Here is a 27,657-nt window from a genome sequence, read left to right on the forward strand (position 1 = left end):
CCCTACTGGTTGCTACGTACCTATCTGTATTCTTTACATTTTGTGTGTCCAGTTGTCACCAAAATGTCAATGAATATTAACATCAGTAACATTCATCACAGGGGTATATTCTCTACTTTTAACCCATTTACTAAAACAAGATCAGTCAGATGGCATGTTGTGCAGTGACAGAGACTAACAATTGCAAGTCTTTAGAGGGGTGGCCATATACTGGCAGACATTTTACTGAGCAAAAATGGGAGGTAAGGAGCATGCCAGCCTTCATCTCTGGGACTGGCAAGATGGTACCATACAGGGCTTGTATGGTGAAAGTTTTGCTTAATTTCCTTCATGGCACGACCAGTTTTACAGACATGTCAATAAATCTCTGAGTATCTTTGACATTCAGGAATGTACATTATCGTTCTGATGTCAATTTTTACACCCTAGTTGTGAAAGCAACTCTACAATCTATGGCATTGTTTGCCAATACTAGATACTGTGCCAATATTGTGAATGCCCACCCTTACTTTCACAAAGAGAAAAATATAAAGAGAAAAAAAAATTAGATTGGTCTACATTAAGGACAGAGTGTTATCCCTTCCACCCTCCCAATCACCCCCCCCCCCACACACACACACACACAATATCCCAATTTTACTGACGCTCTTAAAAAAGTAACATTTAAACCAGATTGGAAATGTACCTTCGGCAGAATAAGAGGGCACTCTAGGCCACACTTGCAGGTTCCATCTGTGAGAAGATATGCTTTGACCTGGTCCAAACATGACAGATAGGATCCACTTGGGCTGCAAAATAAACAAATAGAATAAAATATGGTAATGGAGATTAAAGATCTCTAAGGCTCCATTCACAATGAGCTGAGCATTTTTCAGGCGTTTTTATCAGGCATCTGAGCTTTTTTTTTTTTTTTTAGCAGATTTGAAAATACACTGCTCAAAAAAATTAAAGGAACACTTTGAAAACACATCAGATCTAAACGGGGAAAAATGTCATGCTGGATATCTATACTTGTTGTGGAGCTGGGACTTGGACTGCCTGTGCAACCTCTGTAGGGTCCAGGTATCGCTTCATGCTACCAGCAGTGACACTGTCCCTAGCCAAATGTAAAACTAGTGAAAAACAGAAAAGATGAGTAGAGAAAAAAATGTCAGTGGCCTCCACCTGTAAAACCATTCCTGTTTTGGGGGTTGTCTCATTGTTGCCCATATAGTGCACTTGTTAATTTCATTAACACCAAAGCAGCTGAAACTGATTAAAACCCCCTAAATAACTGTATAAATGGAGGCTTACAAGTGATAGGTATCACTTAAAGTACACAATGTTTTGCCTAATAACCAAAAAAGCCTACAGAAAAAATAATGTGTACAGAGAATTGACAAGAAAGAGCAGTTACATGAAGGACAATGAGATACGCAAATTGATTATCAAAATATGCTTTATTAGAAAAATTTGCAATGTAAGACATTTGAGTAAAGACTGCTAGTAGCCATCACCTCAATATAAGACAACACAAAAACCAACCTTAAAACAAAAAATAAAAATAAAAAAAAAAAGAGATACAGCATAGCTAGGCCATAATTGTATTGTGCTGCAGAGACGACTCAAAGGTCTTTTGCTCTTACAGCAAAGACACCATGGTGGGGATACATATATCATGGAGAAAATGCAATATTGCTATAGACCAATCATCAAGATAAGGGCTCATGTACATGGGGTGTTTGGAAAAACTCTTCTGAATGATGAAAACTGACTGCTGGAAAACGTAGGTTAAAAAATGTCAGTTTAGAAGCGTTGGAATAACACGTTTCTATGCGTTTGAAGCGTTTTTAAAAGATAACCTCAGGAAACCTCCCCAAATGCCCAGAATGCACTGAAAAACAGTAAAAAATTAACTATTTCAGACGTTTTGAGAGGAATAGAGAGAGAAGCAGAGAGAGCAGTATGTGTTGAGATGACCTGTCTTTTCTTGTTGTATTCACTATAGATCCCATCATGAGCATAAAGCAGCACGTTCTACCATTTTTTTCCTTCACGAGTAACCTGGAACTGACTGCGCTGGTGTACCGGGTCCATTTGAACACATGGAAAACGCTTTGCGTGCATTTCTGATAATGAAAAAAGGCTCTGGACAGCATGTGGACATGGAATAGTTAAAAAACACTTCTAAAACGCAAACGCTTATAAACGCGGTTAATCACGTTTACAAGTGTTTGAAACGCTGGTAAAATCTACTCCTGAATGCAAGTTTTGTGCGTTCAAAAAAACGACTGTAAATGGCTATGTGTACATGGACACATAGGAAAACAGTAGGGAGAATTCAGGGGCTGCTGAAAAAAAAAAACCGCTGAACAGCTCCTGAACATCAATTTAGGAGCAGCAGTGTACATGAGCCCTAAAGGGTGTAACCTCTATTGGCATGGAAATAGAGGCCCAACCAGGGAAGATATACAATAAGGAATTAAACATGATAACCATATAGCTGGATACATTCCACGTAAAAATGCCTGTGTCAAGTAACGATGAATAGGGCACTTGATGCACTCCAGATGATACATGACATGTAGATCAATTCCTAAGACCAAAAGAAACAGCCTCCAAATGTAATGTGCGGTGGTGACTACAAAACCCACACAGGGCAATGAATATTACATATAGTTCCTTAAAGATGAACGTAATGTCAGCAGAATGTGGGAAAAGTTGCAGTTCGCTGCCAACTAGATGTGAAATAAAGTCACTGTCCCGTGATGCATAGCGACAAATGGGAAGTCCGTGAGGCAGCCGCCGTAAGGACTACTGATGGCAGGGCCCTGCCTGCATGTATGTCCAGTTGTCCGCCAGGTGTGGGTAAAAGTGTCACTCACCACCTACTCCGTCAGATGTTATGAGATAGTATGACCTTCCCTTAGTTGCTCGGTTCCGTGCTCTGGGTCCCCGAGGCAACCGCCATATCAGAACCTCAGGTAACCAGGCCCTGCTTCCTGGAGAGTACACATGGTGATTGGTGAGTGCCAAAAGATAGCGTGGTGCTCCGTGCCCGCACGCAGGGGTGCGTGTAGCCGATGTGCGCAGCCAGCCTTGACGTCATTGACACATGACGTCAACGGATTTCGCTGATGGGCGTATCTTACTCAGCTTTGTCAGAACCAGTGGGAGACTGGCTAGCAGAATCATTTATATCAGGTTAAATTCCGCATATATATGATCATGAGCAGCCATATTCCCCATTAGCAAATCAAATTACAAACAATCAATACACGTCAAAGCAACCACAAGGATAAACGAATCAATACTTCTACGGTAAACAGACAAGCACAGGGGATGGTAATTACGAACATTTTTCAAATGCAGCCAATGGAGAAAGATGTCAAAGACCGATCAGATTTACCAGGATTTTAGTTATGCAGAAAGACTTGGAGATCTAATTCAACATTTAACCCTTTAGGGTGCAAAGTATTCAAACTTATAAATTCAATGTTTTTCACGTTTTAACAATTCCCCATCAAAAGTCTCCTCTTCTCAATGGAAAATTAAGGGCATAAAATCCTTTGACTTTAATACCTTCCAACTTACTACCATGGAATTTTATAAAGTGTTGGGCCAGGTTACTGTCCGGTTCTTTAGATTTAATATCTCTAAAATGTTCACCTATACGTATTTTAAGTTGCCTCTTAGTTTTCCCCACGTAAATCTTATTACATGGACATGTCACATGTAAAGCACTCTAGACGTAGTACAATTATTAAGGCTCTGAATTCTATATTGAACCTTATTTTCTGAATCAGAGAACCTGTCAGTACGATCTACAAATTTGGCATTTACCACAGCTAAACATTCCTCTTGTATGGGAAGTTGGTCAAATGAGTTGCCCCATAGCGTTATAATCAGAATGGATTAGGAGATCGCCCAGATTTGGTGCTCTCCTGTCCACCATTTGAGGGTGATCCCCCACAATTTTACTAAGTTTAGGACATTGCACAGGTATCTTCCAGTGTTTTTCTAGCACCTGTTTAACTTCCTTCCACTGCGCTCCATACTGAGTTATCATCCTAACTGGTTGAGAATTATGACTGGGTATTTACCTCACAGTCCTCCTTTGGGGCCAACAGCATTTTCCTATCAGTTCCATAAGCTCTTCTCCTTGCCTTCCTAAATTGAGAGTGTGAATATCCTCATTCTCTAAATCTCTTATAAAGATCTCGTGCCTCCAGCTTGAAATCATTAATAACTTAACAATTTCTGCGACACAGCAGAAATTGTACAATTGGAATACCATTAAGTAGGGACCGTGGATGATGACTTCCCGCCTCTAATAATGTATTGGCTGCAGTAGGTTTCTGAAAGGTATTCGTAAGCAATTTACCCTACTCATGTCTAATATTAAGATCCAGGAATGATATTTGAGACCTATCATAGATATAAGTAAGTTTGATATTTATTACATTATGATTCAATTCATCTATGAATAGATTCAAATTCAACACTTCCTCTCCAGACAAGGAAAACGTCATCGATATATCTCAACCATGTCTGTGCATAGGTTTGAAATAGCGATAATCAATAAACAAGCTGCTCTTCCCAATACCCAAGATGCAGGCAGGCATATGCTGGGGGCCATGGAGCTCCCATGCTTGTGCCTCTTATTTGTTGGTAGAAGCAATTGTTGAACTGAAAAAAATGCAACACAAAAAGGATGTATTAATGAACAATGAGCTGCATTACTCTGTGCCTTTTAAAACTACTTGTCCAAGGACTAAATTGGGGTCCCAATCTACTTGTCCTGATGAATTTTTTTTAACCAAAATCCTATTTAAAGAAGGTCTTGATTGTTATAATACTACTGAATGGGGCAGTTTTATCACTAGGGATTTTCAGTGGATGTATATCCCTTTAAATCTTGAAATGGCTTTGCCAGGATGGAAAATACAAAGGGTTGATGTTTTTTATTAGGCAGAGGTGCTTTTAGGAACGTCTGGGGCTTTTAAAAGTGAAAGGGGCTTTATGGTAACCTAAACATTTAATATTTTTACATTGCGCTGCTTACCACCTGGTCCAATGTGCCTCTGATTTTTCCCGGATTGCAGAGGTTAGGTGCTCCATTCTCGCTATATTTTTTTGTTCAACCCACTGGTTGAATGAAAAAATGACTAATGTATGGACTTGCCTTACTGAACCTACCTTAATGAAGAATTTCATTAGTACCAGCAACTATTGGGACAATGAACATCTTCGTCCGGTCTATGTACAGTATAATGTATGGCGTACAGGGGTCAGGAGTAAGTAAAAAACAAAACATATGGAGTGCAGGAGTCAGGATAAGGACCATGTTCACATCAGAGTCCTCCCTCGCATCAAAGTCCCCAGCATTACCTCTATACATCGGAGTGCGCCCCTACATCAGACCCTGGCGGAGTGCGCCCCTACATCAGACCCTGGCAGAATGCGCACCTACATCAGACCCTGGTGGAGTGTGCCCTTACACCACAGTTAAGTTACTAACTGGATATGCAATTGTTAAGTGTGTGTAGCTCATGGAAAAACAGGGGGAGGGAGATAAATGGGGAGAGAAGGGAGGGATATAAGCTCTGTTAGTGCAGATCATTCACTGCAGGCTGCTCTCTGCAGATTCAGACAGCAGCATTGAGGGTACAGCCAGATGGATCTTCAAATTCCCCAACAACACATCCCATTCCTTAACCAATCAATGGCCAGGTTAGAGTGTGGGCGGGGCAGACAGAGGGGAGGGGCAGGAAGAGGTGACGCACGATGATACCTCTCTACTCTCCTCTACCGTCTGTGTGGGGAGGGAGGATGCTCACTGGATGAGTGTAACAGACTCTCACCGTGCACAGCTGCAGCCATTCTGCTTGCCCGCAGAAGAAAAAACAACCTGCCCGGTGCCCAAAACTAAATGTCTTGGGCATTTCAGTTGAGCTTCAATAGAGCTTTTGAGTAATTTATGTACTCCATTTTTCTTTTTCCATCGTCAGGTGGAACTCTATTCAACTTCTAGCCTCCATGAAGTCTATTCATTAGGCAACTGTTCTGCTATACTGAGACCTTAAAGAGTTAAAGAAGGATGCATGTATTCTACCCCCCACTGGCTTGTAAAGATAGCAATATCTAAAAGTCCAGACATATGTTTTAGTTTGGGGCGGGATTGGAAACCCTGTCAAGTTGTTACGGCTATTCAGGGCTTCATTAGTGAGATTTTTTTCCCCCCAAAACACTGTCATCGTGACACGGTTTTACAGACTGGAAGTGAAGGGAAAATCTGAAACAGGGATACAGATAGCAAAAAAAAACCCGGTAAAGGGTTGCAACTTTCCTCTACTAAAAGAAAATAATTTTTATTAGTGTCTATGTCACTGATTTTCCTGTCTGGTGAAACCATTGTTTGTTTTAACTAGATGATTAACGGTTAGCCAGAAGGCATGAAAGTAGTGCTGAACTTTCTAATTTGATAAAGTATTATGTACACAACCTTGGGTAAAATTTTGTAAAATAAAGCTTGCATACAAGTAAATAAATAAAAAAAAATACAAGACATCAGTTCAAAAATGTGTAAAAGTAAATAAATAATAAAAAAATAAAAAAAAATAAAAAAAAAAAAGAAAGTAGAAGAGGTAACATTTTTTTTTTTTAACCAAAAACCAATATAAAATTTCCCTTTAGTTTTCCTTGAGTGAGAGTGAGTGTGTGTGTGTGTACACATACATCCTAGAAAAAATATTGATACCCCTTGAAATTTTTCACATTTTGTCATGTTACAAACAAAAACAAATGTATTTTATGGGGATTTTATGTGGTAGACCAACACAAAGTGTGAAGTGGAAGGAAAATAATAAATGGTTTTTAAAATGTTTTACAAATAAATAGCTAATAGAATAAATTAGATATTGACTCTGCAGACAGTTGACGACTTCTGCGCACTGTGTGCTTCAGCATGCGCTGACCCCGCTCTGTCATTTTACGTGACCTACCATTTTGTGGCAGAATTGCAATTGTTCCCAGCTGGTTTCATTTTGTTATAATCCCACTAACAGTTGACCATGTAATATTTAGTAGCAAGGAAATGTCACGGATGGACTTATTGCACAGGGGGCAACCTATCACGGGACCACGCTTGAATTCATTGAGCTCCTGAGAGCGACCCATACTTTAACAAATGTTTGTAGAAGCAGTCTGCATGCCTAGGTGATGATTTTATACACCTGTGGCCGTGGAAGTGATTGGAACACCTGAATCCAATGATTTGGAGAGCTGGCCCAATACTTCTGGCAATATAGTGTAGCTAAATGGTTAGCACTTCCGCCTGTCAGTACTAGGGTCATTGGTTTGAATCTCAACCACGGCACCACCTGCTTGCATATTCTCCCTGTGCGGGTTTCCTCCGGCTACTCAATTTCCTCCCACACTCCAAAGACATGCTGGTAGGTTAATTGGATCCTGTCTATCTTGGCCCTAGTATGTGTATGTATGAATGTAAATTAGGGATTTTAGATTGTACGCCCCTTGAGGGTTAGGTAGTGATGTGAATGTACAATATAGATGTAAAGCGCTGCATAAACTGATGGCGCTATATAAGTACCTGTAATAAATAAATATATAAATAGTGTGTATATGTCACACAAGAGTATAAAAAAAACAAAGTGGACGAAAACCCTAACTATAATAATTCTTCAACACGTTCCCTCCCTTCTCCTCCTACCTATCTGGCATAACCTATCTAAAAATAAAAAACAAACAAACCCAAAACAAACAAAAAAAGAAAAACGAACAAAACGAAAAAAAAAAAAAAAAAAAAAAAAAAGTGCGTACTTACCCATTATCATTTTGCTCTAGTCCAGTCTGGTCATGAGATCCTGCAGCTCTGTGTAAGGAAGCACTTCACAACTGTTGTGATTTCTGGGAACCATGACGTCACCCATACCCTCCCACAGCCCAGACCACCTCTCCCCCCCTGCAGCCACGTGACGGAACTGGATTAAAAATAAGTACATACATCTTTTTTACACAAGTTAGGTAGGAGAAGGGGCAAAATATTTTTAAGAATAGTTATAGTTATGCTTGTCTTACACTTTACTGCAGTTATGTTTTCATTAACAAAATCAATATTTTTCAAAATGAACACAGTAAGGGGTTTATTTATAAAGATTTCACAAGGATTCACACAGCCATCACAAATATCCCTTTTATTTTAATTTTCACCTCCATGTAGTAGACAATGTATTTTACTGCTTGTGGCATTTCAAGAACATATCGCATGGGCACTAGAAAAGGGCTGAAATTCATAGGAAAAACATATTAGAGAAAACATGGCGGTTATTCAATGGAGGCTGTTTGAATGCTTGTGACAGTCATACAGAAAATTTTTATAAAACACATCCCTAGAAGTATGTGAATTGGTTTTGAACTAAGCAAATTGTAAGCATTTATGTTAATGGCTAGGATTTTTTTTTTCTTTTTCACAAGAGAATTATTTAAGAAATCCACAATACTATAACAGTAAACACGCAAGAACTGAAAAGCCTAGTCCCTAAAAAACATCAATACAAAAAAACTGACGCCAGTTACTGCAACAGTGATCCTAATCCTCGGTTTACTATTTAAAGTGTATATTTGGGAAAAAAATATATATTCAGTACGGACATGGAATAAGCATGCAGTCAGTGAAATCATAAATCCTGATCCACCAAATAATGAAGCTCAGTTCAGAATAACAGTCATAGAGCTTGTACCATCGGAAACAAGTTGGCAAAAGAATACATTATATTTTTATTCTGACAGGTTCCCCTGCTTCAACAGCTAGCTGAGCGACATGATCCCCCACTAGCTGCCAAAGTTGGAAAAAAAAAAAAACCAGCAGCAGTGCAGGGTTCCGCCTGCCTAGCCGTGTCACTCATTCACAATCCTCACAATGTGAATGAGAAACTACAAGTCCTGATAGCCTTTGCGGCTGTTAGCTTGTAGTTCACAATGGTAGTTCATTATTATTATCATACAGGATTTATGTAACGCTAACAGTTTGCTCAGCGCTTTACAACATAGTTCATTGATTCTTCCCGTACGGAATATGCTGACAGGTCTGCAGGAGACCTGCATGGCACCAGCGATCTGCTAATGGCTGGTGCAAAGGTTTATAGACTCCTGCAACAACAAATAATAAATGCACATTTTTTATGTTAATACATGTGTATTTATTATTTTTTTGTAGCAAAAGGTGAACTTATTCTTTAAAGGCTCACACCTTCCCTAAACAACTAGAAATAAGGGCTGTCTTATGAGTTTGGTGACATCAAGGAACATACAGTGCATAACACATAGTATAATTTACCCCTCACTAATTTTTCAAAGTGAAATAAGTTATAACATCTACTAGGCACTAATATTTTCATAAGTCTTTAAAGTAGAACTAAAAGGGAAATTTTTTTTTTTCATTTTGGATAGAGTAAGGGAGCGTTATAACCCCAGTAAGGTTTATCACGTTTGTCCCATTGGATAGATATCCAATCACTTCCTGTCCCATAGCCAAACCAGGAAGTGAAGGAATCCCTGGTTGTCACCAGATTTCTCCTCTATTCCTGTTCTGAGGACAAGCCAAAATTTGGGATTTTATTTTACTTTCAGTGATGATGGTAAACCGATAAATAGAGAGGGTGAATCTCCTTAATGGCAGCAATAAGAGAGCAATAAAAACCTGACAGGTGTTCTAATCCCTCTCAACCCTATCCAAAAAAAAAAGAGTTTTGCCTTTAGTGACACTAAGTACAGTCTACAAATAAAATCTACAGATGTAATAATGGAGTAAAAAATTATTCTTACCTTCTGTTTTACCTTTAGTTAGACTTTTATGCCCAATTCATGCCAGTGCTTTTTTCTTACTTAGTTTTTTTACCCCATAGCATGGGGACAAATTAAAACCTCAGTCAGGTTTTTTTAATGCAATTTATGTTTTCTATTGTAGCGTCTCTCACTTCCCTGAGATTCCCAGTGATAGGAAGTGAAGGAAATTCTCCCTGACTTGGAGACTAACAGCAACACCTGTCAGAGGTTCTAACTCTTCCCCATCACATTAAAAAATAATTTATACAGTAGTCAGGATAATTACTGGAAAAGTTTCCCCTAACTCCCTGACACAGTTAAAAAGCCAAGGAAATAAAGTAGAATTGAGATAGAAAACTTCTTTTTTAGTTTTGACTAGAATGGACACAGGTAAACCAAACATTTGAATTGCTTTAAGGCAGCCACTTTTTGGGGCGTCAGGCATTTTTTTGTTAATGCTTCCAAACAGCCTTCCATGTCATGCTATGTGTCCATGCACACACAGACTTTGAGAAGCTTTTGGTAGCAGTAACGTTTACCAGCAGGAAAAAAACCCAGGGCAAGTGCGCCCAGGAGCAGCAGCGTTCTGGCAAAAAAATGCGTGTAAACGTGCATTAACGCTAGGCACGTTTAACAATTGAGCGTTAATTAATTTAAATGGCCAGAATAAATTATTACTCTAGCCAATGAAATGAATCAACGCCCAAACGTTTAACGCTTTAGACACTTTGACAAGCGTCAGGTGTTTTTTCTGCCAAAAACACTGCTGTCAAGAGGTGGAGAATTTTTAAAACGTCCTGTGTGCATAAGGCCATAATGTTACTGTTGGAGAGACTTTTCTTCATTTCCCTCCAGTGCCACATAAAGTGGAACCACACTGCAAGAATGCTATTGAATTCATTTTTTAATATTCAGTGCAGAATCCCCCATCCATCCATGAAAAACACACCCTAGCCCCCATGGCCATCTTGAGTAAGGGCAAATGAGTCATGTAGCACTGACTTCCTGGAATCCAGCTGCCCTTTGTTCACTCACAGGAGGAGGGTGTGCTTTGTTGAGAACCCCCCCCCTCCTCTAGATGTATGACATAATTTGCATAGGCAAGAAACCAGTATGCAACGAATGTAAAAAAAGGAATAAAAAAAAAGTTGAAAACAAGTAAATATAATACACACTTTCCTATCTATTTATTAATTCTAGCAGCAGTAATAATAGTCAATGTTGATTGAGAGAGTGAAGTTTCAAAATTAGTAGTAAGATGAATTCATGTAAGCACGCGCTAAAATATAAACAGAATGGCAAACCCTGCCCCACTCTGCTGATGTTTCCCACATCATTCATTCACAGTGTTCTGTGAATGAATGGACTACAAGTCCCGACATCATTAGGAGCTGTCAGCTTGTTGTTCTCAATGAACTACCACGGCGCCGGGAGCACTGTGGTTCATCGAATCTTCCTTTCAGATGTAATGGCTTGCCCGTAATGGAAGTTTGAGCAAGCCGATAAACTGACAGATCTGCAGGAGATCTGCTGATAGCTGGTGCAATGCTTTACAGGCTCTCAATACAAAAAAATAATAAATGCACATTATTTTACCTGCAATAAAATGTTTGTTTATTTTTTTTTTTTTTTGTAGAAAGAAGAACTTACCCTTTAAAAAGGAAATATCCTTAAAGTTGAATTCCAGGCTAGAACTATGTTTCAAACGTTTCCATCCCCTCTTAACATCTATACTAACTACCCCGTAAATGAGGATGCATAATTATTTATTACAGGTAACTTTATAGCGCCATCAATTTACACAGCACTTTACATGTATGTTGTACATTCACATCAGTCCCTGCCCTAAAGGAGCATACAATCTAAGGTCCCTAAACGCACATTCCCACATATATTAAGACTAATTTAGACCGGAGCCAATTAAGCTACCAGTATGCCCTTGGAGTGTGGAAGAAAACCGGAGTACCCGGAGGAATCCCATGCAGGCACAGGGAGAACATGCAATTTCCAGGCAGATAGTGCCATGGTTGGGATTTCTACCTATTCTCAGAGTTATCTTACACAGTCATATGATCGGCTCGGATAAAATATACTGACACTAATTTAAGGCATGCTCGCTCCAGGTGATTAAAAAAAGGACATAATTCAGGTGCAGTCTGGCCAACAGAATTTTCTTCAGGAGGGCAGTAATTACAGCTCCCATAATATTTTTATAGCAAAGTAGTTTCAATGACAACACACACAGCAGTAAAAACCTGATAGCACTTCCAACCCTCCTGAACAGCAAACCCCCCCCCCCTCAACTAGCTGGAGTAGGGCTTAAAAATAGGATCAGAGCAGAACAGAAGTAAACAATAGTATTTGCAAAAAAAAAATCAAACTGAAGGCCTTGTTATGCTCACCTAATATAAACAACGCCATTTTGGTCCACTCTACGTTGCCAGCCCACTGGAACCTGCACTGACAGCGGGGCACCATCGTTGTCTCCTCCATCACACACCTTTCCACCATTCATTTTCTTATTGTGATCCAGCCAAGATATTAACAGAAAGAGGACTGCCACATGCCATTGGAACTCATGTCTCTGAGAGGACCATTCCTGCACAGTTGTGTAATCCGCACAAAGTGCATTTGGTAAATAAAGTTTATGGCAAGTCAAAAAAATGGGTCACTATCTCCGTAATCCATTTCTGTGTGATACTCCACACGGATCAAGGAACAAAAAGCTCTCACAAAGCCACTGTATCCTCCGAAGATGAACTGGTAGAATCCATCCATGTGCTGTGGCCTATGCGGTGACACACGGAAAATAAGTACTTCATCCTTGTGTATCCAAATACGCTGTGATGGGAGCGGTGATGACGAATTACCTTTTTATATGCTGCATCCTTTCTGTCTTTTTTTTGTTTTCCAATCTGTAGAGAAAATGTTGTAATATTTCCTGGGTGACCTCATGGTGTCACAAAGTCAGCTTTGCTCTCCTATAATAAGAGAGACAGACATTAATATCAAGGTAGTTTTCACACAAGATTACACATTTTATGCTACTTAATCACCTTGAAGCTTAAAGTATAACTAAAGGCAAAACTTTTTTTTTTCAGTTTTGGATAGAGTGTAGAGAGATTAGAACATCTGTAAGGTTTTTTGTTTTTTTTTATTGCGGTCTGTGTATTTGTTATGGAGAATTACCCTATTTGTCATGGCTACTGTTAATACCAAAACAAAAGAAGAAAAAAAAAAATCACTAATTTTGGGGTGTCCCCAAACCAGTAAAAGCAGGGGAAATCCTTCCATAGAGGACACTAGCTCTGGTGACATCCAGGGTTTCCCTTTCTTTGGAGGGATTTCCTCTTGCTTCCTGTTATGGCTGTGGGACAGGAAGTAAAGGAAAACCTCCCAAATGGGACACAGATGGCAAAAAGAAAAATGGCAGAGGCTGTAACCCACACTTACGCCACAAAAAAAAAACAAAAACAAAAAAAAAAACGTTTTGCCTTTAGTTCTACTTTATAATTGTAGACAATGACATATTATGGAAAAAACAAATGTGAAAAATATTTATTAGCCAACAGTACAATTTACAAACAACAAAAAATTTACATGAAGAAAATACATTTATCCAGTCTGGGGACAAATACTTACTGCAAAACAGGATCCTTACCCATAAAAAAAACAATTTAAACAGATCACACATGGAATAAATACAGATCTATACCATCATTTTCAGTGTGTAAAAAGGATTCTAATAGATCTAAGCAAACATAATTAACCAGCCATATACGGGTCAAATTCTGAAATAATTTCCTTTCGAAAATCTTTTATGAGAATTTTTGTTCAAATTTCTCACCATTAGTGGGAATTTTTTTGAAAAACAAATTTCTAATCAATGACGGGAGAATCGAGTGAGAAATATAATCGAAAAAGAAATGAGCATGAGCTGTGACCTGGAAAGAAGAGAAAATTCTTGGCCACAAAAAATCTTTTCTGTAGCAACATGAGGTGAAATTGAAGGCTTGGTTGGTCAAATTTCGAAATCAATAGTGGCACCATCGGATTGCAAATCGCACAAAATTTTTGATTTTCAAAAGAAAATTAGTTTGAAATTCGACCAATATATGGCCTGCATTAGTGAATAATGATGAAATCCTATAGGACAAGTCCTTACTACAAAGATCACATATAAGATATAGAAAAATACCCTCAGCTGTTCCAACAAGTGAACATCGTATTAGCAACAGAGTGAAGACAGCCATACATGGGTCAAATTCTTTCGAAAATCTTTTCTAAGAATTTTCGTTCGAATTTCACACCATTAGTGGGCCACAACAGTAGATTTTCAAGCAACCATCAAATTTGAGTGATCAGGAATGTTGGAAATTTTTTGAAAAACAAATGTATTTCTAATCAGTGATGGGAGAATCATGCAAAAATTTTAATTTAAAAAGAAATTAGCATGAGCTGTGGCCTGGAAAGGAAAGAAAATGCTTGGCCATGAAAATTTTTTTCATGAGGTGAAATTAAAGGCTTGATTGGTTGAATTTTGAAACAAAATGGTGGCACCATTGGATTACAAAATGCACAAAATTTCTGATTTTCTACAGAAAATTTGTTTGAAATTCGATCCATATTGCCCACAGAAGTTATGGGTTATACTGCTGCCTACAGGAGGATTGGAAACTGGAAAACAAAAGAACTGTAAGCTGATCCAAAGTATAACCCCTCCCTCTAACAACATGCCTCAGTTTTGTAACAAAGCAGTGCATGTCCTCCCTGTTCCTTTGTGGGTTTCCTCCGGGTACTCCGGTTTCCTCTCACACTCCAAAGACATTCTGGTAGGTTAACTGGCTACTATGTAAATTGTCCCTAGTATGTGTATGTATGAATGTGAGGTACCTTAGATTGTAAACTCTCTGTGGGCAAGGACTGATGTGAATGTACAATATAACTATCTATCTAAAGTGCTGCATAAACTGATGGCGCTATATAAGTACTGGAAATAAATAATACCAAGAGCATGATTATAAATACAGAAGGGTGGGAACTGTGTTCCTCACTGGACTCAAAATAAAAGTTAGAAAAAAAAAAAATTCTGGTGAGGGCAAAAATTCTATTTTCTTTTTCATTCAGTGAGGGGCATCATGGAAGAGATGTTTCAATAGTAATACAAATAATGAGCTGGCAACACAGCAAACAACTGCTAAAAGGCCCAAGGAAACAATAGAAAATTGGGGACTGCCATAGAATGAAGACATATTTGTAGGACTATATGTCTGAAGCTAGCATCAGATGAGATTGCAATATCCCCGATAGAACTTAAGAGAATATGTGAATCAAAGAGAAGGTGGGCAGCCTTGCAAATCAGGGAAACGGTTACTTAAAGGAAGAAAACTCAAGAAGTAGTTATGGGGCTAGTAAAGTACACCTGTATGGGAAAGGGTGGAACCCTATCCTTGAGACCACAAGCTTGAATGATGCTCTATCTCAGGGGTCTTGAATTAAAATTTACGGAGGTCCAGTCAGCAAAATTTCCTTCCAGCATAGTTCCAAATCTCGTTAGTGATATAACAACACATCACAGTCCCCCCCGTATGATCTTTAGCGTACCTTTTGCACTGTAGTCCCGTCTACATCACAGTCCCCTCTTTAAAGAAGTCCCAGTGTCCTCTTTTCCCCTTTATATCACAGCATCTCTTAACACAATGCAGCGCCTACTAACACAGAGCAAGCCTTCTTCCCCTGTATGGTCCTATGGTACCTTACATTAATCCTTCTGGGGTGTCCTCTCCTGGGCCTCTGGCCCACCACCAGCTGACAGCTCGTGAGGAGAGAAATGCCGATAACTGGAATTTCCCTATTTACATGTGATCAGCTGTGATTGGACACAGCTGATCACATGACCGAGCCGACATCTTCGGCTCTTTCCGTTGATTGGTGATCCGCTGTGTCCGAGGGACATAGCGCACCGCCGATCGCCGCGCATGCAAGATTAGAATGTGAGGACGACATATGACGTCCTCCGAGAACGAGAGAACCGCCTTGCAGCCGTCATTATACTATATGGCGGGTGGGAGGTGGTTAATGTTCCCTAACAAACCTCTGAGGGCTTCACAGAAATGCTGTATTTATACGGAGATTAAATTACACACAGGTGGACTCTATTAATTAGTGACTTCTGAAGGCAATTGGTTCCACTAGATTTTAGTTAGAGGTATCAGAGTAAAGAGGCTGAATACAAATGCATATCACACTTTTCAGATATTTGAAAACCATTTGTAAAACCATTTATCATTTTACTTCCACTTCACAATTAAGTGCCACTTTGCGTTGCCTATCACATAAAATCCCCAAAAAATACATTTACGTTTTTTGTTGTAACATGACAAAATAAGAAAAATTTCAAAAAAGTATGAATACTTTTTCAAAGCACTGTATGTGCAATGGTTTTGCCACAGCAGCCCCGATCCTCCTCTACTCGGGTCCTCCACTGGCACTTCTGGATCCTCCTTCCTGTTGAGTGCCCCAGAGCATGCAGCTTGCTATTGGGGCACCCAAGCAGGCTCGTTCCCTGGCTGCTACTCTGTGTGTCCATTCACACACAGAGCAGCGGCTCGGCCCCGCTCCCTCTCCTCATTGGCTGAGATTGACAGCAGCGGCAGCCAATGAAAAGGGGGATTCCCCAGAGAGCCGAGGCTCACGTGCACATTATTGGATCTCAATGGGGCTCAGGTAAGTATAAGGGGGGCTGCTGAATGCAGGTATTTTACCTAAATGCATAGAATAGAAACCTTTAGGGGGGAGGAAGAGCCTGAACATGGTGCCAAGAGAGAGCTCAATGTGAGCAGTTAGCCAGAAATGCTTAGGAGGTGGTAACTTACCCGGGCTTGGTGTCGTACCTCGGCATAAGCCAGACGGGAGAGCGGTGCCCGTGTGGATGTCCGACAGTGGCGGCGGTGAGTGGCAGTGCTGAAGTAGAGGAAGGGGAGTGAGGGGCTGGTCGGTCTGAGACAGACTCTGTCAGAGCTCAGAGGGCCCCGGGCGTTCACGCGGCCGCTGCAGAGGAGTACTGGGAGGCAGAGACGCCGGCTGGGTGGACACGGAGGAGGAGATCCAGGCTCATCCAACACAGGCCTCCTACTGCCCAAGACCCGAGGAACCCCACGGAGGGTGGACCCCCCCCCAACATCCACCACTGTAGAGGTGGACTTTGATCGTGATACTGTGTCAGTAGTCCCTGGGAGAGATCGTCTGCAGCCGCCTTAGTTAAAGTGATATGGAGTTGAAAAGATGAACAAGGGCGACAGGAGGTGGTGAGTCAAAATCAAAAATCAATTTACATTGTGTAAAGATCATTAGGAGGGGGATCACCCAGGGGGCCTAGACAGAGAAGGAGCTGAAAGAGAGATACAATAGGGATAAAGTCCTGGAGACCTCTTGAAAGGACATCGGTAGAGGGGAAGGAATGAAAGGAAAAGACTTAAAAGGGACTACCCCTGGAGGTATATAACCCTAATTTACATGCAGAGGTAACCCTGGTCCCGGGAAAAACAGAAAAACTCACTAACATTATGAAAAGTAAAGCGGCAAAGGGGTGAGGGCCAAATTCATCCCAAGCAAGTTCAATTAAAAAATATATACCCTCACAAGAGAAACAAACCCCAGAGAAACAGGGAGTAAGTGGAAGACGGGAGATGGAAAACACTAATTGGAGATACAGAAAATGTGTCGGTAACAGAGTCCTGAAGAGCAAGAGAAGACCTCACAGATGCCTAAGAAAGCTGAAATGGCAGAAATGTTTAAGGGTCTGGAAAGATCCATAAAATAGGAGATAGCGAAAATACACAAAGATCTGGGGAAAGTATTATCAAGCGTAGAGGAGACATTAGATAAACATGTCCAAGTAAAAACAAAATTAGAAAAACAGATGAAAAAATGAGAAAACAACAAAGGAATCTGCTATACAAACTGGAAGATCAGGAGAATAGAGATAGGTGTAACCTGAGGATACAAGGTCTGCCCGAGACTTCACAAGGGGAAGACTTGATGGAAATAATGGTGAAAATGCCTAAAACAATAATGAACAAATCAGCAACAGAGCCTCTGAAGATCAACAGAGTGCATAGAATAGGAAGACTCCAAGAAGCACAAACGAAAACCCAAGGGATGTGATTGCACAATTCCATTATTACAGAGATAAAGCTGAGCTTTGGAAGAAGATAAAAAGGAAGATCAGTAACAAAATATGGAGAAGCAAATTTACAGATTTTTGCAGATATATCAGTGGAAACATTGTTGAGAAGGAGAACATTGAAACCATTATTGGAACAGATGAGAAAGCAGAATGTTTGGTACAGCTGGGGATTCCCAGAATGCCTGATTGGATGGAAAAATGATCGATCTGCAAGATTGAGATTCCCGGAAGACTTGAGAAACTTTTGTGAGAGACTTGAACTACAGAAAAGAGATATCCCAGGATGGGAAAAAGGGGTAAAAGAGACCCAGGGAATAGAAAATGAGAGCTGGCAGTCAGCCCCTAGTGGGAAAAGGCATCAGAGATAAAATAGGGGAGGGAGGAGGAGGAATGGGAGTGATTTTTTTCTTCCTTCTCTTTCCCCCTTTCTCCTCCTCTCCTTCGCAAAGAAAAGGTTTATTTTTTTTTAGAAAGGCGGGAAACAGGAAGTATGACAGGTATCCAGAAACGAGGCCTAGGTTTTGCAAACGCAGACTGGAGGGGTGTATGTGGTCAGAGCTCCACCCCCGCACTGAATCAAAGTTGGGTTTAGGACCTCAAATGATTCGTAGGCAAGCTAAGAGCCCAGGGGGAGTTGGGGAGGGTTGAGGGGTGGGGAATGGCTAATTATGTAGGGGTTAGCTCAGTGTTCCTCAGGAAGGAAGAGGGTACTCTCACTGGGAAGAACTCTGGTGGAAGAGGAAAACGACTTATGGAAAATGGAGGAGGTTAACTTTATGGCTTATAATGTTAAGAGACTGAACATTCTGGGGCATAAGATCCTCAGAGAATTACAACAATGATCCAGTGCAATAGCGTTGTTACAGGAAACTCATTTACTACATGAAACAAATGTAAAATTATATTCTAGGTATTACCCAACCTGGTTTTATTCAGATTCACCAACTAGGCATGCTAAAAGGAGTGGCAATTGGTATAGCTAAAATCTTAAGGTTCAAGCTGGAAGAGAAGTTGGAGGATCACGAAGGGCGTTTTCTGTTCTTAAGGGGGAAATGACAGGAAATAGGGTGTACATTGGCAAATATTTATTGCCCCAATAGGAATTCAGTGGCCTATCTGAAAAGTATATTGAGAAGACTTCTGGATTTTAAAACAGGAAAACGAATTGTGGCAGGAGATTTTAATTTTTGCATGGACCCCCAGATTGACATGATGTCGCATGTGCAAGAGGGATGTATCTCTCTGAAATCCATACGAAGAATGTTAAGTCAATGCAAACTTGTGGATGTCTGGAGAGTTAAACATCCTAGAGACAGGGACTATATGTTCTACTGTCGGGCACATGCAACGTATTCCAGGTTAGATTATATATTGATGGACCATACACTTTTGGAGTCGTTGGTTAAAGCAAATATAGAAGTTACAACAATATCAGACCATGCACCTGTTACAATGAAGTTATTATTGAGAAGAGAGCAGAATAAGTTAAACATGTGGAAAATAAATGAGACACTCCTTCAGGATCATGAGACGGAACAGCTAATAGAACAATACTTTGAAAGAAATGAGAGTGAAGGAGTCTCAACGGCCATGGTGTGGGAAGCACATAAGGCATATATCAGGGGAATTTTGATAGCGATTGGGGTGAGAAAAAAAAAAGGAACGAAATAAGAAAAATTAAACTTCAAGGGATATACACGAATTAGAACAGTTACATAAAAAGAGAACAAAAGAGATTCAGCAGAGTATAATAAATAAGCGAGTGGAATTGTGTCATTTAATTAAGGAAGAAACAAGGAGAACATTTAACATGATGGCAAGGGAGAGATCGGTGGGGGAATAGACCAGGGAAACATTTAATGAGATCACAGAGAAATACGAAATCAAAGAATTATATAGAGAAAATTAAAGATAATGGAGAACTGGTTTACTCAACCACTGATATCACGAACATGTGAAAAAAATATTACAGTAAACTATATGATGTTATTCCACAATGGTCAAAAAGAGAAGAGGAAGAAAGAATTAGAAAGAGACAGATATACTTAAAAGAAAAGAAATTGCCGAGACTAGGGGAAGAACGGTTAATCTGCCTAGAGAAACTGATAATGCAGGAGGAAATCCAGGTAGCACTGAAGGGTACAACAGTGGGGAGGAGCCCGAGGCCAGATGGGTATACTCTGAGATATTATATAAAAATTTAAAGATCAATTAGGACCTAAACGGAGTTTATATATGAACGCATTAAGAGAGGGGCTGAAAATAAGGGAGGAATCCCTGCAAGCTCATATTACAATAATTCAGAAAGAGGGAAAAGATGAAACCCAATGCGCTAGATACAGGCCTATCTTGTTGCTAAATACGGATACTAAATTATACACAAAAGGTCCTGGCAAACAGGTTGAAAGACCTAAAATCGGATTGGATGCATATAGATCAAGTGGGATTTGTCTCTGGGAGGGAGGGAAGAAACAATGGGCTGAGATCACTGCTTCTTATACAAAGAATTAAGAGAGAAAAATCCCCCGTACTGATTTTATCCATGGATGCAGAGAAGGCTTTTGATAGGGTGGACTGGGGTATTCATGTTATGAGGGAGTGGATAAGGAAGCTATATAATCAACCCTCTACAGCAGTAAAGGTCAATGGTGCGCTATGGGAATTCTTCAAGATGTATAATGGGACAAGGCAAGGGTGGCCGCTTTCGCCTTTGTTTTATTCTTTAGAACCTCTTTTGGCAACAGTAAGAAATAGCACAGATATAAAAGGGATTTAGATAGGAGAGACAGAACATAAGGTAGCAGCATATGCTGATGACATGCTATTTTAGGTGGTCAATCATAGGCTGACATTACCCAATTTAATGAAAATAATGAAATATTATGGAGAGTTGGCAAATTTAAAAATTAACCCGGAAAAATCTGAGATTCTAAATGTTAATGTCCAGAGAACTGAGAAGAAAGCTTTACAAAGAGAATTTCCCTTTCCACGGAAGGAAAGAGAATTAAAATATTTGGGAATAAAATTAACCTTATCCTTAAAGAATTTATATAAAATAAACTACATCCCATTAATTAATGAGATCAAGGAGGAATTAAGGAAATTAGTGGTAGGTCCTATATTCTGGATAGGACAAATAAATTTGATAAAAATGATAATTGTCCCAAAAATCCTATATAAATTTCATATGCTAACTATACAGCTTATGGGAATGTACATTAAAATAATTTAAAAAACTATATCGAGGTATATTTGGGGGAATAAAAAAATCGAGAATAAGTTATGAAGTGCTGTGTAGAAACAAGGAGAATTGGGGTTTAGGCGTGCAGGATTTTAAGAGATATTATCACTCAGTTTTATTATCACGTATTTTTGATTGAACACAATGCACTTAGGAAAAGTTGGGTAAATATAGAAAACACAAAAAGTGAGACACAATTGAATAGGATGGTGTGGTTGCCACATCAATATCGTAGGATGGCAGAAAGCATGAGCACTTATACACAAAATTTAATACGAATTTGGGATGTATTTCACAAATAAATGGGATTGGAGTTCAATTCCATGTTGATGCCGTTGGTGGCTACAGATTTTTTTCCCCACCAGGGAAAGAAAATATTTGGGGCAATTGGATAAGAAAAGGGGATGCACAGCTAAAAGATATAATGAATGAAGAAATCTGCTCCCTTCAGGAGCTGAAAACAAGAAAGAGCTGTTTTCTAGATTAGATGAGTGACGGTATTTTCAACTAAGACACTTTGTGGCAAGGCTTCCTAAACCCTTAAGGACAACAGCGGATTTGAACCAATTCGAATAATTGCTTAGCACATGCAGGGAAAGAAAGGAAGGAAAGGAAAGAAAGAGGAGGAACTTTACCACATGGAAGAACACAAAATGGAGAGATTTCGAAAAAGGTGGGAAAAATGGGCTGAGTTTAAGAGATTAAATAAATATGTTGAAAATGGGAGAAATAGAGAAAGAGGAGACGAGAGGATATGTATAACTAAAAAGGGGAACGTAAGATAGGAAGAAGGATAAGGGTATCCTGAGGATATTCAGGAGTAATGGGGAACGGGAGCTAAGGGTAAAGAAATGGGGGTGGGGGGATGTTTAAAGGAAAATTTAATTTTTAATGTTATAATTTTTTGTTTTGAAGTTATGTTTAAATATGAAAACTAATAAAATAGTTATATATATATAAAAAATAAGAATAAAAATCTTTAGCCTTTACAACCACTTTAACTACCTTCCACCCACCCTATAGTACAATGACGGGTGCAAGGTAGTTCTCTTGTTCTGATATGACGTCATATGACTTCCTACCATTCTCACTGCGCATGCACGGCTCAGGGAGCGCGCAGAGCGGCGATCGCCAGTCTGCTGTGTCCCTCGGACACAGCGGATCACGGAAAGAGCCGAAGATGTCGGCTCAGTCATGTGATCAGCTGTGTCCAATCACAGCTGATCACATGTAAACAAGGAAATGCCGGTTATCGGCATTTCTCTCCTCTCGAGCTGTCACGCTGACAGCTCGAGAGGAGAGCCGGTAATCGGCTTTCCGCGGAGGGGACATGTACACTGATCATCAGGGCACTGATGATCAGTGTGCCCTGATGATCAGTGTGGCCCCAGAAGTGCCACGTGCCAGTGCCTATCAGTGCCACGTGCCCATCAAAGCCACATATCAGTGCATACCAGTGCACATCAATTCCCCATATCAGTACCCGTCTGAGCTGCCTTTCAATGTCACCCATCAATGCCAATCAGTGCCACCTATCAGTGCTGCCAGTCAGTGCCGCCTAACAGTGCCAGTCAGTGCCGCCTAACAGTGCCAGTCAGTGCCGCCTAACAGTGCTGCCTTTTAGTGCCCATCAGTGATGCCTGTCAATTCCCATCAGTGCAACCTACCAGTGCCTCATCAGTGCCACCTATTAGTGTCCATCAGTGCAGCCTATCAGTGCCCATCACTGCAGCCTCATTAGCGCACATCAGTGAAGGAGAAAAATCACTTATTTACAAAATTGTATAACAAAAACGAAGAAAAAACGTTTGTTTTTTTCAAAATTTTTTGTGGTTTTTGGTTTGTTTAAGAAAAAATAAAAATCCCAGAGGTGATTAAATACCACCAAAAGAAAGCTCTGTCTCAAAAAAATGATAAAAATGTCATATGGGTACAATATTGCATGACCACGCAATTGTCATTCAAGATGTGACAGCACTGAAAGCTGGAAATTGGCCTGGGCAGGAAGGGGGTATAAGTGCCCTGTAGGCTAGTGGTTAAAGTAGACAATTGGCAACTGACACAACGCACGTGGTGGTATCTGGCAAACAAGTATATGCACACATTTGTGGGACTGGATCTTCTCACAGCAGGACACACTTCTTCAAAGGAATGTGCAGCAACTGAAGCTGTAATATTAAGAGAACACTACCAGGGGCAGCAGACTAATTGTAGCAGTATAGCAGAATAAGGACACTCTTTTATATGGGCAACTCACCTATGTATGATAGATGATATGGGTCTGCCAGCCTCACTCAGATTCGTCAGTCTCTCAATTCCTCTTGAAAAAGAAGTGCAAGGCAGGAGTCTGCAGTCATTTGGGTCCTGTAGATGTGAATAGCAGCCTTAGAGAGCACAGGACCAGAAGTTTGCCATCGGTGGAACACACATGGCTCCAGAAGTGATGTCACATGGCTACTCTTAAGAGCTGTAATTCCTAAACCCTTCCTCCAATTTGGATGTAAATACCCTCAAATTAAACCTGAGAGTGTGCACTTTCAGCCCATATCCATTATATAACTATAGCTTGAATATATTTCAGTAAATACCTGAAAAATCAAAATTTGTGCCTGTGTCCAAATATATATGGACCTAACTGTACATACACCCCTGAACCCAATGAGGCTAAACGGTGAGAATATGTAGATAGGCATCCTGAATGTCTACAGATTCCCTGGAAGGAGGGGGGCAATGACCAACATGGCATGTTCCATGCAACACTGTTGAACCCACAGGAACAAACTGGAAGTCTTTAGATTTGGAACAGATTGAACTACTCCATTCGAATTGGGAACTGTGAAAAGGTTCAAGTAGAAACATTGAAAGCATTCTTGAGAAACAGGGAAACGACCCCTTGAGACAAGAGATGCCCAAAGAACAGCAGCAAGATCCAATTGCTGCGACTGGGCAGAAGACAATTTGAAAAGCGTGAAGCAAAGGGGAAGCAGAACACAAAACTCCAGTTTGTAGCCCCTGGAAACAAAAACCTGGACCCAGAAGAGAAAACAGGAAAATAAATATAAAAGGGAACTAAATTACCTGCTAAGAAACTAGAATTTTTGTCAATGCCAATTTGAGATTTAACAGCTCTACTGTACATCAGAACTTTATCTGGCAGGGGAGAAGACCTGCTTTTTCTATGTTGCAGTTCAAACACACTTACAGGTCTCTCCTGGCTCTTGTGTTGCTTTTCCCTCCTTCTGACTGAACTCTGCTGCACAGAAACTACAAAAGTGATATCAAATTCACATATTTATACTACTTGAATTAAAAAAAAACAAAAAAGAGAAGAGGTGGAAGTACAGGCTAATACAATTTAGGTTAAAAATGCTGCTTCCCCCCCTGAACTCAAGAGCGGCTTGATGTTAGTTCAGGCTTTTATCATTTTTAATTCCTAAATAATTCTGTAACTTTGATTCTAATAAGGATTTCCTTGCATGCAGCACCTTTTTCTGGAATGCGTGAAAGACTCAATAAGTAAATATTCACAATTCGCGTTTCTGCCACCTACCAGCAAAAGCTTCAGCAACTCAATTTAAGCTCTTCAGTTTTCTGTTTGTGATGACTGTAGCTCATAAATTCCATGCATATAGAATGATGAAATGTGCCACCAAAAGAAATTTATTTTCTTTCCCTCATACATAGTCACAGTGGAATTCATAAAAGGAAGGAATGGGAGTCAGAAGAAGAACAAAGGTACAAGATGGGGTAGTAGAGTGACCTGCTGTTTAAAAGACAACTGCAAAGATCCTATGACAGCAGCACCTGATTTAAAGACAATGGACGTACCAGGTCTGATAAACTATTGAGGATATGTTTATTCATGGAATCCACTAAGTATTTGTTCAAGTTAAAGGGTTTTGAACAGAAAGATGCAACTAGTGTGCCAAATGTTAAAAAATCCCAGTTTGACATGTCAAACAAAAGTTGAATGATCTGTGTCAAATAAATACATTTGCACAAATGAGTTGATCAATGTTCAGCGAAATGGAGGAGCGCGGTAATGAACCAAGAGGATAATGCTGCAAGAAATGATAGACAAATCGGCCGATCTTTTTACCGATTTTAAAAAATGCGCATGAGCAGTGACCGGCAAGAAGAAGGGAAAAGAAGAAATAGAATATGAATAATAATAAGAAAAAAAATATGAATAAGAAAAAAAAAAAAAAGAATTTCTATCCGATATTATATTTGACATTTAAAAGTATAGCAACATTGTATCTATTTGTATCTGAATAGAAACATCTGTATCCAAAATGGATACAAATAGCTACAATGTTGCAACTTTTTCTTCTTCTTATTCATATTCTATTTCTTCTTCTTATTCATATTCTATTTCTTCTTCCTATTCATATTGTATTTCTTCTTTTCTTCTTCTTATTCATATTCTATTTCTTCTCTTTCTTATTACTATTCTATTTCTTCTTCCTATTCATATTCTATTTCTTCTGTCAAATATATTAGTGAAGCTCTCTGCAGGGAAACCGCTATTATATTTGCCGGCCGTAGACGGGACGCAAATCAGCCTTTTTTTTTTTTTACCAATGGTGGTAACGTCTGCCAACTGAACGACCAATTTTTAGTTTTTCTAAAAAAAAAATTAAAAAAAAAACGGCTGTTTTTCTCCCCGTCTATAGCCTGCATTACTCCTATACAACCACCAATTCTAGTTTATGGGCCCACTGTGTTTTTACGATGTCTTCCCTGCTGTGCTGCTGAAGAAGTTGCTTCTAGACAGCACCAAAGACAGGCTGCTTATTCAGTCCACTACAGAGCTCCTCTCCTTTCTCCCAAAAGTGGCAGCCAGAAGCAGCTTCCTCAACACCGCAGCAGGCAGTTCACAAGCAACTGAAGGCTGCAGGTCACAGTGTGCCAAACACAATTTTCTTTTGAAATTAAGCAGAGTATTCTGTTTGCATTATGTACAGGCTGGACAAGGAGAGATAAGGGCCCTGCAAAGAAAGTTCAGTTATCCTTTAGCACTCTTGCTTTGGATGGTTTTCTAGCTTAAATTGCCACTAGGGTTTGCTTGAAGTTTGTATTTTCCACTTAGGTTTGCATAGCATATCTCACTACAAAAATATAGGGCACAATATAAAAACAGAAGCAAGGGAAAAAATTAACAACCGCTGCCCATATGAAAGGGTGTGAAAAAATGAAATCCAGCAGTTTTTCTGTTTTTGGAACATACAGAATTTAGCTCATTGAAGGGCAACATGTTAGAACCTAGGGATGTCCACCAAAGACTTCCACCAAAAAAGCATACCAATATGAAGAGAGAGAGCACAGGGACAGAGAGATGAGCTTATCACTGTGCTACTTCTTTCGCTGTCCAGTCACAGGCTGGGGCGGGTCCAGGACAACCTAGTCTTATACAAAGGGGCTTGAATGATGCTAGTCATAAGACTAAGAGCAACTACCATAGTAGCAGAAGTATAGGTGCTGCGGGGAAATCATGGGGCCCCATACAGTCAACTTGACTGGGTCCCCCCCCAAAAAAACAAACAAAAACAAAACAAAAACACAGTTTACTATGCTTCAGTTATGTATAAACACGAGTGATTAGCACTGATCACTTATTTCTCCATTCTGGAAAGGAAGGGGCTGGTAAATGTGGCATATTTACCAGACCCCCCTCCCCCCACTCTCCATCCTGAAGGATCCTACTGTGTGCTTGTAGCTGTCGGTGGAAAGGAGGTAAAGGAGAGGAGTTAAGCCGGAGGCACTGAGGGGGTGGGGTCACACACTGTGGCCTGGGCAGCAGCGTATGGGGGGGGGGGGGGGGGAGGGGAATTATTGGAAGAGATCCACTGTATTGCTCTCTCTGCAACATCTGAAAGCCAGAAGGTGGGAGAGGAGAAGAAGACAGCTTTCAGCTGCTGCAGAAAGAGCCATACAGGGGATCGGTTCCAGTAATTGCCCTCATGCCAAAGGTGAACTGATCACATCACAGGACTGTTATATATGAATTTTATGACAATTCACAGCTTATGGACTAGGCACTTTTCTTTTGGTCAGTACCACTAAATATTAAGCTCTAATATTTTCACTGTATGTGTATAAATATATATCCCGAAGTCACAAGTTACAGTGACGCATTGCGTAGATACGCTGTGACGCAACTTCCGGTCCGCGGTGATGTACATCCGGTACGGCCGCCATCCTAGTACACCTGGATGAGCCTGAACCCATGCAGTACACCCGTGCATGTGGTCTGCTATTGATGTGAACTACTAAATGTGAGTGAGCATTTTTACCTGATTAAAGATACTGATATTTCATACGAATTACTACACTATGAAGGATTTTTTCTTCACTCATCATGGTTCATGATGAGTGGTATACTTAGCTGATGTCAGTGGCC

General features: G+C 40.0%; 1 protein-coding gene across 1 annotated transcript in view; it reads right to left on the reverse strand.

Moving 5' to 3' along the window:
* MBD5 (methyl-CpG binding domain protein 5) overlaps positions 1-27,657 on the reverse strand; it is an 82,808-nt gene that overhangs the window by 52,120 nt on the left and 3,031 nt on the right. The window contains exons 2-3 of the mRNA XM_089689373.1: positions 12,228-12,806; positions 686-788 (exon numbers count right to left, since the gene is read on the reverse strand). Of these exons, the coding sequence (XP_089545499.1) occupies positions 686-788; positions 12,228-12,340 (216 nt within the window). The 5' untranslated portion in view covers positions 12,341-12,806. The remainder of the gene's footprint in view (positions 1-685; positions 789-12,227; positions 12,807-27,657) is intronic.

Source organism: Staurois parvus, unplaced genomic scaffold (genome assembly GCF_062004578.1).
Source record: "Staurois parvus isolate SC_StPar_1 unplaced genomic scaffold, SC_StPar_1.0 ptg000471l, whole genome shotgun sequence".
Lineage (NCBI taxonomy): Eukaryota > Metazoa > Chordata > Amphibia > Anura > Ranidae > Staurois > Staurois parvus.